The 15,306-nt window shown below is 42.0% G+C and overlaps 1 protein-coding gene and 1 long non-coding RNA gene across 4 annotated transcripts in view; both read left to right on the top strand.

The window, feature by feature from the left end:
• The first annotated feature begins 232 nt into the window (after positions 1-232).
• Positions 233-1,408, top strand: LOC115170585 (uncharacterized). 3 transcript variants are annotated; one of them, XR_003871063.1, is made up of 3 exons: positions 233-988; positions 1,094-1,190; positions 1,340-1,408. It is a non-coding gene; the product is annotated as an uncharacterized LOC115170585 (long non-coding RNA). The 3 variants fall into 3 exon arrangements; XR_003871061.1 differs by having other exon boundaries at positions 1,094-1,408; XR_003871062.1 differs by having other exon boundaries at positions 233-964; positions 1,094-1,408.
• Positions 1,409-3,006: 1,598 nt separating this feature from the next.
• Positions 3,007-15,306, top strand: part of mmp25a (matrix metallopeptidase 25a) — a 35,287-nt gene continuing 22,987 nt past the window's right edge. The window contains exons 1-3 of the mRNA XM_029727065.1: positions 3,007-4,286; positions 4,996-5,128; positions 5,780-5,927. Coding sequence (XP_029582925.1) covers positions 4,185-4,286; positions 4,996-5,128; positions 5,780-5,927 — 383 coding nt within the window. The 5' untranslated portion in view covers positions 3,007-4,184. The remainder of the gene's footprint in view (positions 4,287-4,995; positions 5,129-5,779; positions 5,928-15,306) is intronic.

Genomic DNA, 15,306 nt, shown 5'->3' on the forward strand with positions numbered 1-15,306 from the left:
GAGTCATTCAAGTAGCAGTTAATCAATGTGAGATGTGGATGTGTCTATGTGAGCATGTGTATGTGTTATGTTATGAGTTTTTGTGTTAATGTAGGAGTGAACATTGTGTTAATGTAAGTACTGATGATGTAGCTGAAATTGTGTGTGCCTGCATGTGACTGTGAATGACTGTACTGTATGTCTAAGCTCTGTGTGTATATTAACGTCTGTCTGGCGTTCTCTCTCAGACTAGAGTTTACGGTGGGCAGCAGGGTAGTGAGCTGTTTCGTCTGATAGAGAGGCACGACTTCAGAGACCTGATCCTCAAGACCTTTTGACTTTGAGATCGGCTACTGCAACCCCTACAGCAGGAACACCTGTGAACACATCTACAGTCTACCTGACCTGGAGGCAGACATGGGTGAGTACACACGCACATTATATGCATGCTCACTAGAGATGCAACGGTACACAGTATGTTGTCAAACGGTTCGGTACGCCCCCTACGGTTCAATACGCACACGTGAACCGTGGAATTACGATATGCCTGTCATTTTCCTATAATTACCAAAATGTGTTTATTGCGTTGCAGACTACACGCACGTTGTACATTCAAATCCACATAATTAGACTTGCAGCTTGTGAACAGGCTTGGCAGGCAACTGCTTGGGGCACCAGGCCGTTATGGGGCTCCTGAGGGCTGACAAACTTTAATCCACAGCAATGTCTCAAAATGTGGCAACCCCCCTTAAACCCCCCTTAATTAAACAACCAATTGACGATTTGCAATGACATCTCAGTAGGAAACCTCCCTAAATGGGCCCCATGAAGAGATGGGAAACTAAAAACGAATATTCTCTCAGCTACAAGGTGATAATGTTGAGCGCCAGCGAGACCGAGAGAAGCAAATTTGAAGAAGCACTGCCGTCTTTCAAATCCGCTGTGTGGGAACATTTTGGATTCAGCGTTCAATACGATGACGAGGGTAAGAAGACCGTAAACAAACAAGGTACAGTCTGCAAGCATTGCTTTGCCACTGTCGGCTACTCGAGTGGAAACACTTCTAGCATGATGTGTCGTTTACGTCGCCCTCACCCGGCCATATCCTTTGCAGGTGGAGTTGGAGCAAGTAGAGTCCACTCGTTAGCGAAAACACAACACTCTCGCTGCTGCCTTCCAACAACAAAACATAAAGAAATAACAAAAGCAGTGTGAGTATTCATAGCCAAAGATTGTATTGCCTATACAAGTATGTACCCTGTTTATTTAAAATAGAGAAGGCAAAGCACCTACAGGTTGTCAAAGCTAAGAAGCACTTTTAATTTTGTTTGTTTTCTCCCCTTGACTCCCCCCTAGCCAGTCACGCTGCCATCTTCTGAATGGAAAGTTTTATTTGTCTATAGGAAAAATAAAAAGTTCATTGTTTAAAGGGTGATGTGTTTTATTTATTTTTTCTTAAATATAAAGATACCGTACCGTTACCGTGGCCCACAAATCGTGATACATACCGAACCGTGAGCCCACTGTACTGATGCATCCCTAATGCACACACATACACACTGCTGTGCTCTAGTCAGTGGCATAGGAGGTCGTTTTTTTTATCCCTAAACATAGCACACCAAACCATCAAGTCACCTGCCCGAGAGTTCAGTAAGGTACAGTACATGGAAATCAAATTATATGCATAAAGGTGGTTGATTCTTATTCCAATTAAAATGTTCCATTTGTGTTCTAGAATAAGATATTAAATACAAACACACATGCAGACTGGCCTAGCTAACTTAGATTTTCCATTTGGTTGTCTGGTGTGCTGTTGCCAAATTTCTGCCCTGCTAGAGCTGCCCCAGTCAACTGTAAGTGCTGTAATTGTGACGTGGAAATGTCTAGGAGCAACAACGGCTCAGCCACGAAGTGATAGGCCACACAAGCTCCCGGAATGGGAGTGCTGAAGCGGGTAGCGGGTAAATATCATCTGTCCTCGGTTGCAATACTCACTACCGAGTTCCAAACTGCCTCTGGAAGCAACATCAGCACAACAACTGTTCATCTGGAGCTTCATGAAATGTGTTTCCATGGCCGATTTGCCGCACACAAGCCTAATATCACCATGCGCAATGCCAAGCGTCGGCTGAAGTGGTGTAAACTCACTGCCATTGGACTATGGAGCAATGGAAACAAGTTCTCTGGAGTGATGAATCACGCTTCACCATCTGGCAGTCCGACAGACAAATCTGGGTTTGGTATTTTATTAGGATCCCCATCAGCAGCTACTCTTCCTGGGGTTCACATAAAACATAATACAGAATGACATAATATAAAACAGTAATAGACAAGAACAGCTCAAGGACAGAACTACATAAAAAAAATTAAAGGCACACATAGCCTACATATCAATGCATACACAGAAACTATTTAGGTCAAATAGGGGAGAGGCGTTTTGCCATGATGTGTTGCTTTATCTGTTTTTTGAAACCAAATTTGCTGTTTATTTGAGCAACATGAGATGCCAGGAGAACGCTACCTGCCCGAATGCATAGTTGCAACTGTAAAGTTTGGTGGAGGAGGAATAATGGTCTTGGGCTGTTTTCATGGTTCGGGCTCGGCCCCTTAGTTCCAGTGAAGGGAAATCTTAACGCTACAGCGTACAATGACATTCTAGACGATTCTGTGCTTCCAAATTTATGGCAACAGTTTGGGGAATGCCATTTCCTGTTTCAGCATGACAATGCCCCGTGCACAAGGCAAAGTCTATACAGAAATGGTTTGTTGAGATCGGTGTGGAAGAACTTGACTGGCCTGCAGAGCGCCATGACCTCAACCCCATCAAACACCTTTGGGATGAATTGGAATGCCAACTGTGAGCCAGTCCTAAACACCCAACATCAGTGCCCGACCTCACTAATGCGCTTGTGGTTGAATGGAAGCAAGTCCCTGCAGCAATGTTCCAACATCTACTGGAAAGCCTTCGCAGAAGAGTGGAGGCTGTAATAGCAGGAAAGGGGGGACCAACTCCATAATAACCCATTATTTTCGAATGAGATGTTTGACAAGCAGGTGTCCACATACTTTTGGTCATGTAGTGTATGTATTGCGTTCTCTCCGTAAATCCCCAGCTGTCTTCCTCTGTTTTAATCTTCCTTATAAACATCCTCTATCTAATCTATTTTTAGAAACACAATACTCAACAGGTTGGAATTCTCCCCGGGGGGTGTCAAACATCAGTCCCAGCAAACAGGAAGGAGTGGAACCCACTGTTTCAGGACCTCATCACCCCCCGCTTTCCATACTTTGCCCCCATTCATATCCTCTCTCAGACCCTCTATTGATTATTTATTACATTCCATCCCTCCTCTCTCCTTCATCTTGTCTGGCCCTTTACAGCGGTGACACAAAAAGATACACATCTCTCTGCTTTGAATGAAAAATGCGTGGTGAATACTGTTACTGTCTGTGTCGTGGGTTCTGCTGAATTCATGTGGGTATGTGTATGACACAGGGTCAGTTCTCTTGCCGGTTTGCCGTTGCCGCTGTACGCCGATGATATCATCGTTTGACATCAATTTGGACATACTCTATGAAGACGTTTGAACTCTTGAACTTATCATCCCCAGATCAGAGGCGGGGTGTGGGTTCGATGCAGTGTGGGACAGCTCCTTTTCAGGATGGGGTATATAGAGCAATATACAGGACAAGCTGTTTACATGTCCACCTTCTAAACAAGTGCTCTGCAGAGTGAGAGGAAACAGAAAGTGTATGTGTGTGTGTTTACCAGAATGGAGTGGATGAGAAAATGAACCCAGAAAAAAAGGGTGGGGTGGGGCTGTTGACTATAAGTGCATCCTATTGATCTATACAGTATGTCCATCCATGCGCAGGCCCAGCCTAGTCTCAGGGGATGTTGCAAGAGAAAAACAGACAGAGACAGAGCTCTGCTAAAGAAGCATCTTCAACTATTCTGAGGAACTGTTCTCCATCTTGTGCTTTCTCTGCTTACTCCGGAAAAAGGTTGTTTATATCTATTTATTTATTTATTTGATTCATCAGAGTTATCCAGAGAGCTGCAAAGGTTTCAGGTTGAGTAGCCTACGAGAAGCCAGCGGTCATGACTGCTTAAGTGGTCACACACACTGTGGAATGAAACGGACATCCTGTGTAGCCCATCTTTATGAGAGGTCGTGGTGAGCAAACGCATTTTCAGGTTAGTTATGTGTTATAATCGTCTGCTCTTGGTGAGCGGAGCAGGGCTCCTTCTAACAATCTCCATCGGGCTGTGTGCCCCAACAGCTGACCAGTACTCTCGTGGAGTGGTAAGTAGGAAACCCTGCACTCTTTTTCCAGTCCAATAATGACAACCAATTTAGTAACCTTCATTATTTGCATTTATGACATTCCCTCAGATTCATATGACATGTAAGATGTACACATTAGATATTAAATACGTTTTTATACATAGGCATTGTTCAAATATCCAGATTGGCATACTATGTTCAATGCTAGTATTGGGACCCTACTAATGATTTACACTAGATCCATACTGCCATTTGCAATGAATTATTTGACTGTGGTGTTGCCCGTAAATGTTATGTTTCAGTTATGTATTTTAAATGTAAAGAAAACTCATGTTAGTTATGTGTTTTAAACAAAAGAAAAGCTCATTAGACTCAAATAAATGTGGGCTGGCTAATGTTTAGCAATAAATTGCATAAAGTTATGCATGTTTACAATATTCCTTGGAACTGAGGCCAGTGTATATGCATACTGGAGATAGTTTCACAGTGTGTGTGTGAGAGAGTGTGTGTACAAAGTGTGCACATGCATGTGTGTGTATGGTGTCATTCTTGAGCTGTCTTTTTGCACAAACATTTGTGTTTCTTCCACATATACACACACAAACGCACTCAATCACTTCTTTTAAAAAAATGCTTTCTTCACATTATTGTGAAAAATCTTCTGTAATATATAAAGGAATTAGGAATCACTCTGTGCATGTGTGTGTGTCTCTCTCTCTCTGTGGAGGACTGGCTGAGTCGGTATGGGTACCTGCCCCCTCCGGACCCCCGCACAGAGAGGCTCCAGACCAGGGAGGGCATCCAGAAAGCTCTCCGCCAGATGCAGAGGTTTGCTGGGCTAGAAGAGACAGGAACACTGGGTAAACTCTTTAGCATACTTTTGCATCCCTGAGTCTAATTATGTTTAATTGGAGAAACATTTTTTTTATTGCTAAATGGACAAAATACCTAAATGTTATTAAACAAAATATATATATATCGGACTGCAAAGTGAATAAAAGCAGCCAAAAGGTGCTCAGCATATGTGGGAACTCCTTCAAGACTGTTGGAAAATCATTCCAGGAGAAGCTGGTTGAGAGAATGCCTAGACTATGCAAAGCAGTCAAGGCAAAGGGTGGCTATTTAAAGAATCTCAAATCTCAACACTACTTTGGTTACTACATGATTCCATATGTTCTTTTAAAGTTTTGATGTCTTCACTATTATTCTACAATGTAGAAAATAGTAAAAATAAAGAAAAACCCCTGAATGAGTACATGTTCTAAAACTTTTGACCAGTAGTTTATATACTGTATATATATATATACACTGTATATATATATATATATATATATATATATATATATATATATATATATATATATATAGAGTGAGCCTGGATAACGTCATCTTTGTTTCTCCACCCTAACTGTTATTGTACACACTGATGAAAGAATAGAATATAAATATAAAAATATGAATGTCCTCTATCTCTCCCTCTCTTACTGGCCCCCCTCCCTCTCCTCCCTCAGACCATGCTACTCTTTCTCTGATGAAGACCCCTCGCTGTTCCCTGCCTGACATTGTCGGAACGGAAGACCTGAGGAAGAGAAGGAGGAAGAGGAAAAAGAGATATGCTTTGACCGGGCTGAGCTGGAAAAAGAATGATATCACCTGGAGGTATGATGTCGCTGAAAAATACTAGTTATAAACTGGTTGGTTTGATCTCTGAATGCCGTGGTATATCAGACCGTATACCACAGGTATGACAATAAATGACTGTTTACTGTTCTAATTACGTTGGTAACCAGTTTATAATAGCAATAAGGCATCTTGGGGGTTTGTGGTATATGGCCAATATACCAAGGCTAATGGCTGCATCCAGGCGTTGCGCCGTGCATAATAACAGCCCTTAGCCGTGGTATATTGGCAATATACTACACCTCCTCTGGTTTTATTGCTTAATTATACACCATGTTCTTTGACAATGTCTAGAACACCAGTTACCAGATTCCGAATGAATTTAGTTACCAGATTTCGAAACAACTCAGTTACCAGCTGTTTACGTGGCACATACTAGGCCATAATAATCTCCACTTGATTTAACATTTAAAAAACAGATGTGCTAGTTAAAAAGCTAAGATTTAAAGTGGGCTTCTTTTTTTAGAAATGGGTCTTGCCTGTCTCTAAATAGCAGGAAGCCAATTGTACAGTACATTCAACTTTCCTGCTAGTTCTTGACTATTGTGACACCATTCACCAGAATGCAGCAGCCATTACTCATAAACCTTTGGATACCATCTACCATAGTGCCCTTCATTTTATCAGAGGTGACTGTTTTAATGCTCATCACTGTATCCTGTATCAAAAGGTTGGCTGGTTCTCATTATTAAAATCCCGTAGATCACTTCATTACTCCCTTTTTGTTTCCAAAGCTCTACTACTAAGCTTCCGACTTACCTAACTTTTTAAAGTATAAAAGCATGAGATACCAAACCCGTTCACAGGATTGGTTAACTCTTGAGGTTCCTCAGGTCCTCACCGAACTAGGATAATCCTCTTTTAGTTTTAATACACCTCATTGCTGGAACCAACTACAAAATACAATATAATTGGATGTTCTGGTACAGCTCTGCAATTTAAAATATTGCTTGGGGACCTTCTTACTGAAGAATGTAACAGTTTTTCTAGAATATTTGTGTTGTGCTGTATTTTAGTTTGTTTTACATTGTATCGTATTTCGATTGATTTTGTCTTATGAACTGTACTATATTTGCAGGCAGGGCCGTTTACCAGGGTTTGAGTTTTAGTGAGGTCCGGAAAGAGAGGGATCTACAAACATAGCCTATTAGCTATACAATTGTAATGTTATACCCCTAAAAGGGGGGAAATATGATTCATTATTCACAATGACACACAGAATCAGCAACTGTTCAGTCAGTTGTAATGATGAATTGTATAAAAGCATCAGCCCTTCACATAGATATTTATTTTCTCAAATTACATAGCGTTCACGTTTCTATTCCTAGGCATTACTAATCAAGCTCCGCACAAACAGACATCAATGGAGCACACAGTCATTGCATTATCACATTCACATGAAATATTACAATATTAAGATTTTGTATTAATATCAGTGATGTAGTGGTAAAAAAAGTGGGTAATTAGTAAACTATAAACTCCAGTGGGCGATTGAGATAAGACGAACAACCATCGATACAAACTTCTGGAACTGTATTTTTACATTTTCATTTCATTTTAATGTAAACCCGTAGGGAAGATAGGCTATGTGGAGATGATCATATTGAAACATATATTCTTTTTTAAGTTCCTAATAGGGGTGTATCGGTTCACCAAACCCATGTTTCAGTAGGTATTGTGGTTTTGGGGTCACAGTTCGGTTTTGGTACAGAGGGAAAACAATGTTCAGCATTCACAATGTTCCTTGCATTGTCTGCTCTGACCGGATTGTTATATTGGGCAATGTAGGGCCCTCGAGTGGCACAGCGGTCTAAGGCACTGCATCTCAGTGCTAGAGGCATCACTACAGACACCCTGGTTCGATTCCAGGCTGTATCACAACCGGTTGTGATTGGGAGTCCCATAGGTGGCACACAATTGGCCCAGCGTCATCCGGGTTTGGCAGGTATAGACCGTCATTGTAAATAAGAATTTGTTCTTAACTGATTTGCCTAGTTAAATAAAGGTACAAACAAAAGTAACACTTTCACTCTGATGCTGCCTCGCACCATATGCGAGGTTGAAATTTACCAGTAGTGAATTTGTAAATACCAGTTGGATGCATTCATGTGATTTGAACTAGTTGAGAAACACAGATTGGCTAATGGCCAACAAGCTGTGTCAACCATAAACTAAAAGTACAGCTTTCAAGCTTGTAAACAAATTATAGAGTTTAAAAACCACGAATAGATTTATTTTTATAAATAATGTTTCGTTAATGCATTTACAGTGCCTTCAGAAAGTATTTACACCCATTATCTTTTTCCACATTTTCTGTTACAGCCTGAATTTAAAATTGATTAAATTGAGATTTTGTGTCACTGGTCTACACAAAATATCCCATAATGTAAAAGTTGAATTATGTTTTTAGAACTTTTTACAAATGAATACAAAATTTAAAGCTAAAATGTCTTGAGTCAATAAATATTCAATTCCTTTCTTATGGCAAGCCTAAAGAAGATCAGGAGTAAAAATGTGCTTAAAAAGCCACATAATAATTTGCATGGACTCATTCTGTTTACAATAATAGTGTTTAACATGTTTTTTGAATGTACCTCATGCGTAAAATAAGGTCCCTCAGTCGAGCAGTGAATTTCTAACACAGATTCAACCACAAAGACTAGGGAGGTTTTCCAATGCCTCGCAAAGAAGGGCCCCAATTGGTAGGTGGGTAAAAATAAAATAAAAAGCAGACATTGAATATCCCTTTGAGCATTAATTACACTTTGGATGGTGGATCAATACACCCAGTCACTACAAAGATACAGTCGTCCTTCCTACGTAACTCAGGTGCCGAAGAGGAAGGAAACCGTTCAGGGATTTCACCATGAGGCCAATAGTGACTTTAAACCAGTTACAGAATTGAATGGCTGTGATAGGAGAAAACTGATGATAGATCAACAATATTGTAGTTACTCCACAATACTAACCTAAATTACAGAGTGAAAAGAAGGAAGTCTGTACAGAATATAAATATTCCAAAACATGCATCCTGTTTTAAGGCACTAAATAAATGTACTTTATGTCCTGAATAAAAAGTGTTATGTTTGAGGCAAATCCAACACAACACATCACTGAGTATCACTCTTCATATTTTCTAGAATGGTGGTGGCTGCATCATGTCATGGGTATGCTTATTATCGGCAAGGAATAGGGAGTTTTTCTAGGATAAAAATAAATGAAATAGAGTTAAGCACAGGCAAAATCCTAGAGGAAAACCTGGTTCAGTCTGCTTTCCAATAGACACTGGGAGACATTCACCTTTCAGCAGGACAATAACATAAAACACTGGAGTTGCTTACCAAGACGACATTAAATGTTCCTGAGTGGCCTAGTTACAGCTTTGACTTAAATCGACTTGAAGGTCTACAGCAAGACTTGAAAATGGCTGTCTAGCTATGATCAACAACCAACTTGACAGAGCTAGAAGCAACTATTTGTCCAATGCCGTTGTAATCTACTGGGAATCCAAAATATCTTTATCAACTTGCTCTTTAATAGTGTAATGTTTTACACAATCGAAAGTCTCTCAGGCTATCACACAATGTTATGCAAATGAGTTGCTGTATGTGAGGATGCTGGAGCATGCTGAGGGAGAGTTTTTGGTGAGGCGATTGTGCGGCGGGTCAGTGCTGGGGTGCACTGTCTGTGTTCATCCAAATAAATTACAACTTGGTTATTTATGAGAAATCAGTGTCCTAGGACTGTTTACGCTAGTCAACAAACTACGTGTGATTTTTGGTGGCTTTACATGCTCGTTACAAATTGGTGGCAACGGTGGGATCAGCACGTGAACTAGCTAACAACTTACGAGCTTGGCTAATTTTAGCTGGTTAGCTGCATTGGAAAATGGAGGGAAAAGTTGAACAACCCGGGAACAGCAATCAACAACCACTGACCGACCAACAGCCGGTGGTGGATCACCCGGGTGCCATGGACAGTCGGATTGACCAGCCGGTGTTCATGTCAGAATCTTTCGAGGGGAAAGAAGATGAATGGACTGTTTGGATTTAACAATTTGAGTTAGCAGCGCAAGTGAATGGATGGTGAGCGGTAGATCGTTTGAACTTTCTCATGCTGTTGCTGAGGGGAAATGCGCAGAGATTTTGTAGTACTTTACCTCAGGATACCAAGAATGATTAGAACAGTGTGAAAGTGGCTTTGCAGAAGCACTTTGAGCCACCGGAACATGCTGACTGGAATCATGCATTTTTTCAGGACAGAAAAGGTAAAGTCGTTGAGTGCATTCATGACTTTGGGCATGATTTAAGCAGGCTAGCTTCAAAGGCTTATCCAGATTATAGCACGAGCACATGTAATTCGCTGGCACAAGATCATTTTATTACACACATTGGGTGCAGTGATCTGCGTATGCACCTGCGCAAGGCAGTACCAGAAACGTTGGAAGAGGCAATTAGTATAAAGCAGCAAGAAGATCAGATAAAGCAGCAAGAAATGATGGACAGTGAAGACACTGCACAATAAAAAGTGAACATGTGTGAGACAAGCAAGGTTACTCTGCCTTCAGTTGGAGACAATGTCAGAGTTCCAAAAGAGATGTTCGAGTCATTGTGTGAGAGCGTTGCACAGTTGCGGACTAATGTGCAGTATCTGGCAGCGAGGCAGCCACATGAGAGGCAGACATACCAAAGCAGCGGAGCGTTTCCAGAGTCTTCTACAGTAGCAACGACAAACGCCACGGGAGGATACAGACCGGACCAGGGAGAGGGAGATCTAGCTTCCCCGGGAGCGACAGAGGACGACCTACGTCGACCAATAGCAGGGCCTGCTGGAAATGTCATTGCACATGAAAAAAACTGTCCTTTCCTTTTCCATGTCAGCGCAGCATCGGATTCAACTACATGCACAGCTGACCAGTCCACAGCGAGAATTACATCAAGTGTGGTGGAGAGTGTGGTTTACCTGGAGTGCAAATTTGCTGACTCCGAGTATGAGGTCATGGTGGACTCGGGGTCCAGGTTTCCATGGTACACGAACAGGTATGGAGAAATACTACTGGAAATAAGAGTGGTACATTGCAACCATACCACAGCATGGTTAAAGTAGCAAATGGACAGTTTCTCTCAGTCTTGGAGACCTGGTCCACAGTCATGAACATTGAATCTGACCTGGGATTTTGTCATTGTTAGCAACGCAGACCAGTGTGTACTGATAGCGACAGACTTTCTGGTAAAATATGGGGCTGTACTTGACGTGAAAAAGAAAACGTGTTTTGGGGAAGCAGATTCCCTTTATTTTCAGTGGAGGGGCAGGGGGAGTGTGTTAAGTGGTGTTGATGAATGACACGATTATCCCCTCTAGAAGTGAAATGTTTATAACTAGTGAAGTTGAGGGTACAGTAAACAATGACAAAACTGAGGGTCTTCTTGAGCCCTGCGTAAAAGTCACTGATACTAGTAACCTGTTGGTAGTGTCGTGGAAATTCTACACTTAAATGAATAATTATTTATTATCAGCGCGCTGGAGATGTTCCAACCAACCCAATGCACCAAGTACACATGTCGATCAGGAGCTCTCCTGGGGCAGTCTCTTTAGGTATCTCATATAGATTGCAGCCAGCTAACTGAGGTGCAGCTGAGAGCTGTAAAGGAAATGGTGGGGAGGTATGTGGGAATGTTTAGCACTGGTGATTTTGACTTGGGCTGCACTAAACTAGTCCAGCATAGGATTGACACAGGGGACACCAGGCCTATCAAACAAGCATTGAGGCGGGTGCTTGTTCATCTGCAAGCAGAGTTTGACAAGTATTTGCAGGATATGTTAGAAAGGGGAATAGTTAACCCATCCAGCAGTCCATGGGCAGCACCAGTGGTGTTAGTAAGAAAGAAGGACGGCTCAATCAAGTTCTGTGCGGATTACAGAAGGTTAAATGAGAACACTGTAAAATATGCGTATCTATTTCCTAGGATCGATGAGACCTTGGACTCGCTTGCCGCTGCTCAGTGGTTTTCCACTTTAGACTTTGCCAGTGGTTACTGGCAAGTCGAGATGCACCCCGAGGATCGTTGCAAAACTGCTTTTATGACAATGAGAGGACTTTTCGAGTTCCAGATAATGGGGTTTGGGTTGACAAGTGCTCCAAGCAGGTTCCAGGGTCTCATGGACCTGGTTTTGGCTGATTTACAGTGGACAACATGTTTGGTGTACTTAGACGACATCATAGTGTTTGGTCGTACATTCCAAGAGCATGTGAAGTGTTTAGACAAGGTTTAGAGCATGCAGGACTTAAGGTGAAGCCATCTAAGTGCCATTTGTTCAGGTCACAGGTGAGCTATCTAGGACACATCACCTCGGCTGAGGGAGTGTCAACTGACCCCATGAAAACAGAGACAGAAGCTTTTTACGCCTGGCGTCATACTACAGGAGGTTCATACCAGATTTTGCAGCTATGGCGGAGCCTTTGTACAGATTGACAGATAAGGGGAAAATGTTTGAGTGTAACGCAGCATCTGAAGTTGCCTTTAACAAATTAAATTCCAAGTTTACCACATCCCTATACTTGCTTTCCCTGACCCAAATCTAGATTTCATAATGGATACTGACGCATGTGACACAGGCATAGGGGCAGTCCTCTCCTAGAAACAAGAGGGTAGATAGAAAGAGTAGTAGCATATGCCAGTCGGTCACTGTCAAAACAGGAGAGGAAGTATTCACCTACCAAAAAGGAGCTTCTAGCTGTGGTAGTGCTTCTTAAACATTTCAGACAGTTTTTGCTGGGGAGGAAATTTATAATGAGAACTGATCACAGCTCACTGAGGTGGCTGAGTAACTTCAAACAACCTGAGGGACAGTTGGCTAGATGGTTAGAGAAACTGGATCAGTTTGACTATGATATTGTCCACAGGCCAGGGAGACTGCACAGTAATGCAGATGGTGTGTCACACAACACACACAGACAGAGAGTAGACACAGCCGACTCATAGGAGGCCACTGTCAATCTGAGAGGCATCGTAAACAATCCTTAGGGTGTCACAATTGAGCCTGTAGGTTGGAACTCAAACAAGCCAGGCAGTCCCCACAAATGCAGCTTTCCTTTTGGATGCACAGGATAGAGACCCAGTGGTCTCCCAGTTAAAGACATGGAAAAACAGGGTAGAGCAGAGCTCCCTGTGGAGTTGCAATCGGAGCCAAAGTTCAGGCCTTTCAAACAACTGTGGGGGACATTACATGTGAAGAATGGGGTGTTATGCCTTGAGAGTCAAAACTATGAGACAGATGACACCATCTGGAGATGGGTTGTACCTAGGGCTGTTGCGGTCACGAAATTTCGTTAGCTGGTGATTGTCAAGCAAATAACTGTCGGTCTCACCCTAAATTGACCTTTAATTAACATTAACACATTCAGCATCTCCTGGCTTCCACACATAGCGTACAAGCCACTGATGCAGACCTTTGGAACATCTACATATTAAAAGTCTAATTAATCCATGTAATATAGCCTACACCTTCACAATAAATTCCATTATTTCAGAAGAAAATAATGGCATACTTTGAGTTGTCCTTATGTTAGGTCCTGATGTGGTTATGCCAAACAGCTGTGGGCTACACTAGTTAATTTAGCAGACAAGATTTGCTTAGAATTCATGTGGCATTCTTTTATATTATTTTATAGTATGAAGAAAACAATTGACCAAATATTTTCTCCAAACGATTTGAGAGAGTGCGCACATACGGCTATTCTGTGTTGAGCGGTTAACAAAGAAATAGGTTGTCACGTGAGATGACGCTGGAGAGACGAAGCAGGTACGGGGAGTAAAACATTTAATAAAGACGGACATGGAACGAGACAGGAACAGCGTCAGCAAACTAATACTAAAGACAAAAAACAATACAATGCAGCAGCGGGGAACAGAGCTGGTGTCACGGTTGTCGTCGGTGAAGGAGGACCAAAACGCAGTAGGTACGTGTATGCTCATCTTTGAGAATTTATTAACTTAAAAAAAAATGAACGTACAAAAATAACAAACAAACGAAACCACGAACAACAAACAGTCTGGCTAGCATAGGCTCAACACAGAACAATCACCCACAAATACCAAACACAAACACACCCTACTATATGGGACTCTCAATCAAAGGCAGATAGACAACACCTGCCTTCAACTGAGAGTCCCAACCCCAATTAACCAAACATAGACATACACTTACTAGACTCCACATAGAAATACTTAAACATAAACCAAAACCCGGAATTACTAAATCAACCACCCTTTTAACAAAAACACACCACCCTGAACCACATAAAACAAATACCCTCTGCCACGCCCTGACCAAACTACAAAAACAATTAACGTTATACTGGCCAGGACGTGACAGTTGGGGAACTGACAAATATAGGGGAGGAAATTAACAGGTGATAAGTGAGTCCAGGTGAGTCCAATAACGCTGATGCGCGTGACGAGGGAAGGCAGGTGTGCATGATGGATGGCAGGAGTGCGTGATGCAGGGCCCTCAAGCACCAGGGGGAGGGCAGAGCGGGAGCAGACGTGACATAGGGCGGGAGCAGACGTGACATACACCTAATATTCTTAATTTAGAGTTATTAATGTAACTTTAGTTGTTCTACAAACGTTGGGCTTTATGTTTTGATTTTTAAGACATTGTAAGGCTGAATGATGAGACTAATGATGATTTGAAAAAAGTCGCTTGAAAGGCATGAACTCTGCTTTGTTTTTTTGCGCAGGCTGTATTCACTCCAATAGTCTCTCATTCACAATTTGACAAGCACTTGATAATGCCTCAAATTTCACAGCGGCATCCCCTTTGTCGTAATACACCCTATAAAAAATCCATGCCTTTTGAGGCCTGGAGTGATGCGTTGTGCCCTTCTCCCTGAGTGCTGTGCAATCCAAAGTGCCTCTCACTCACATGGCTCTCCATCAGGTCTTTCTCACAGGCTACAAGTGAAGACAGACACATCGGGGACACAACTGTGCACGTCCTTATCCAATTCCGAGGTGCATATTGAAGATATTGGAAGAACTGTCTATCATTTACTTATCGTCAGCCAACAAGATGAGTAGGGCTAACGCACAGCAAAAGCACTAGCCTACTGTCCCCCATAGTACAAAAGTTGACCTATTCTGTGCGATAAATAAATATTCCAAACATAGTCTGGGACAGGTGTGGGGTGCAATAGATCCCAAATTAATACAGCCACTAGCATTCAAAAAAATGTGGCTGACGCAATAGATCAGAACGTTTAGCTTAAAATGTTGATTAACTATTAGACTATTTCTTCACATTATAAGCGCAGTAGGCTATACGTGTGAATGTTCCATTAGCGAGAAAACACCAT

The sequence above is a fragment of the Salmo trutta genome, chromosome 32 (assembly GCF_901001165.1).
Source record: "Salmo trutta chromosome 32, fSalTru1.1, whole genome shotgun sequence".
Classification (NCBI taxonomy): domain Eukaryota; kingdom Metazoa; phylum Chordata; class Actinopteri; order Salmoniformes; family Salmonidae; genus Salmo; species Salmo trutta.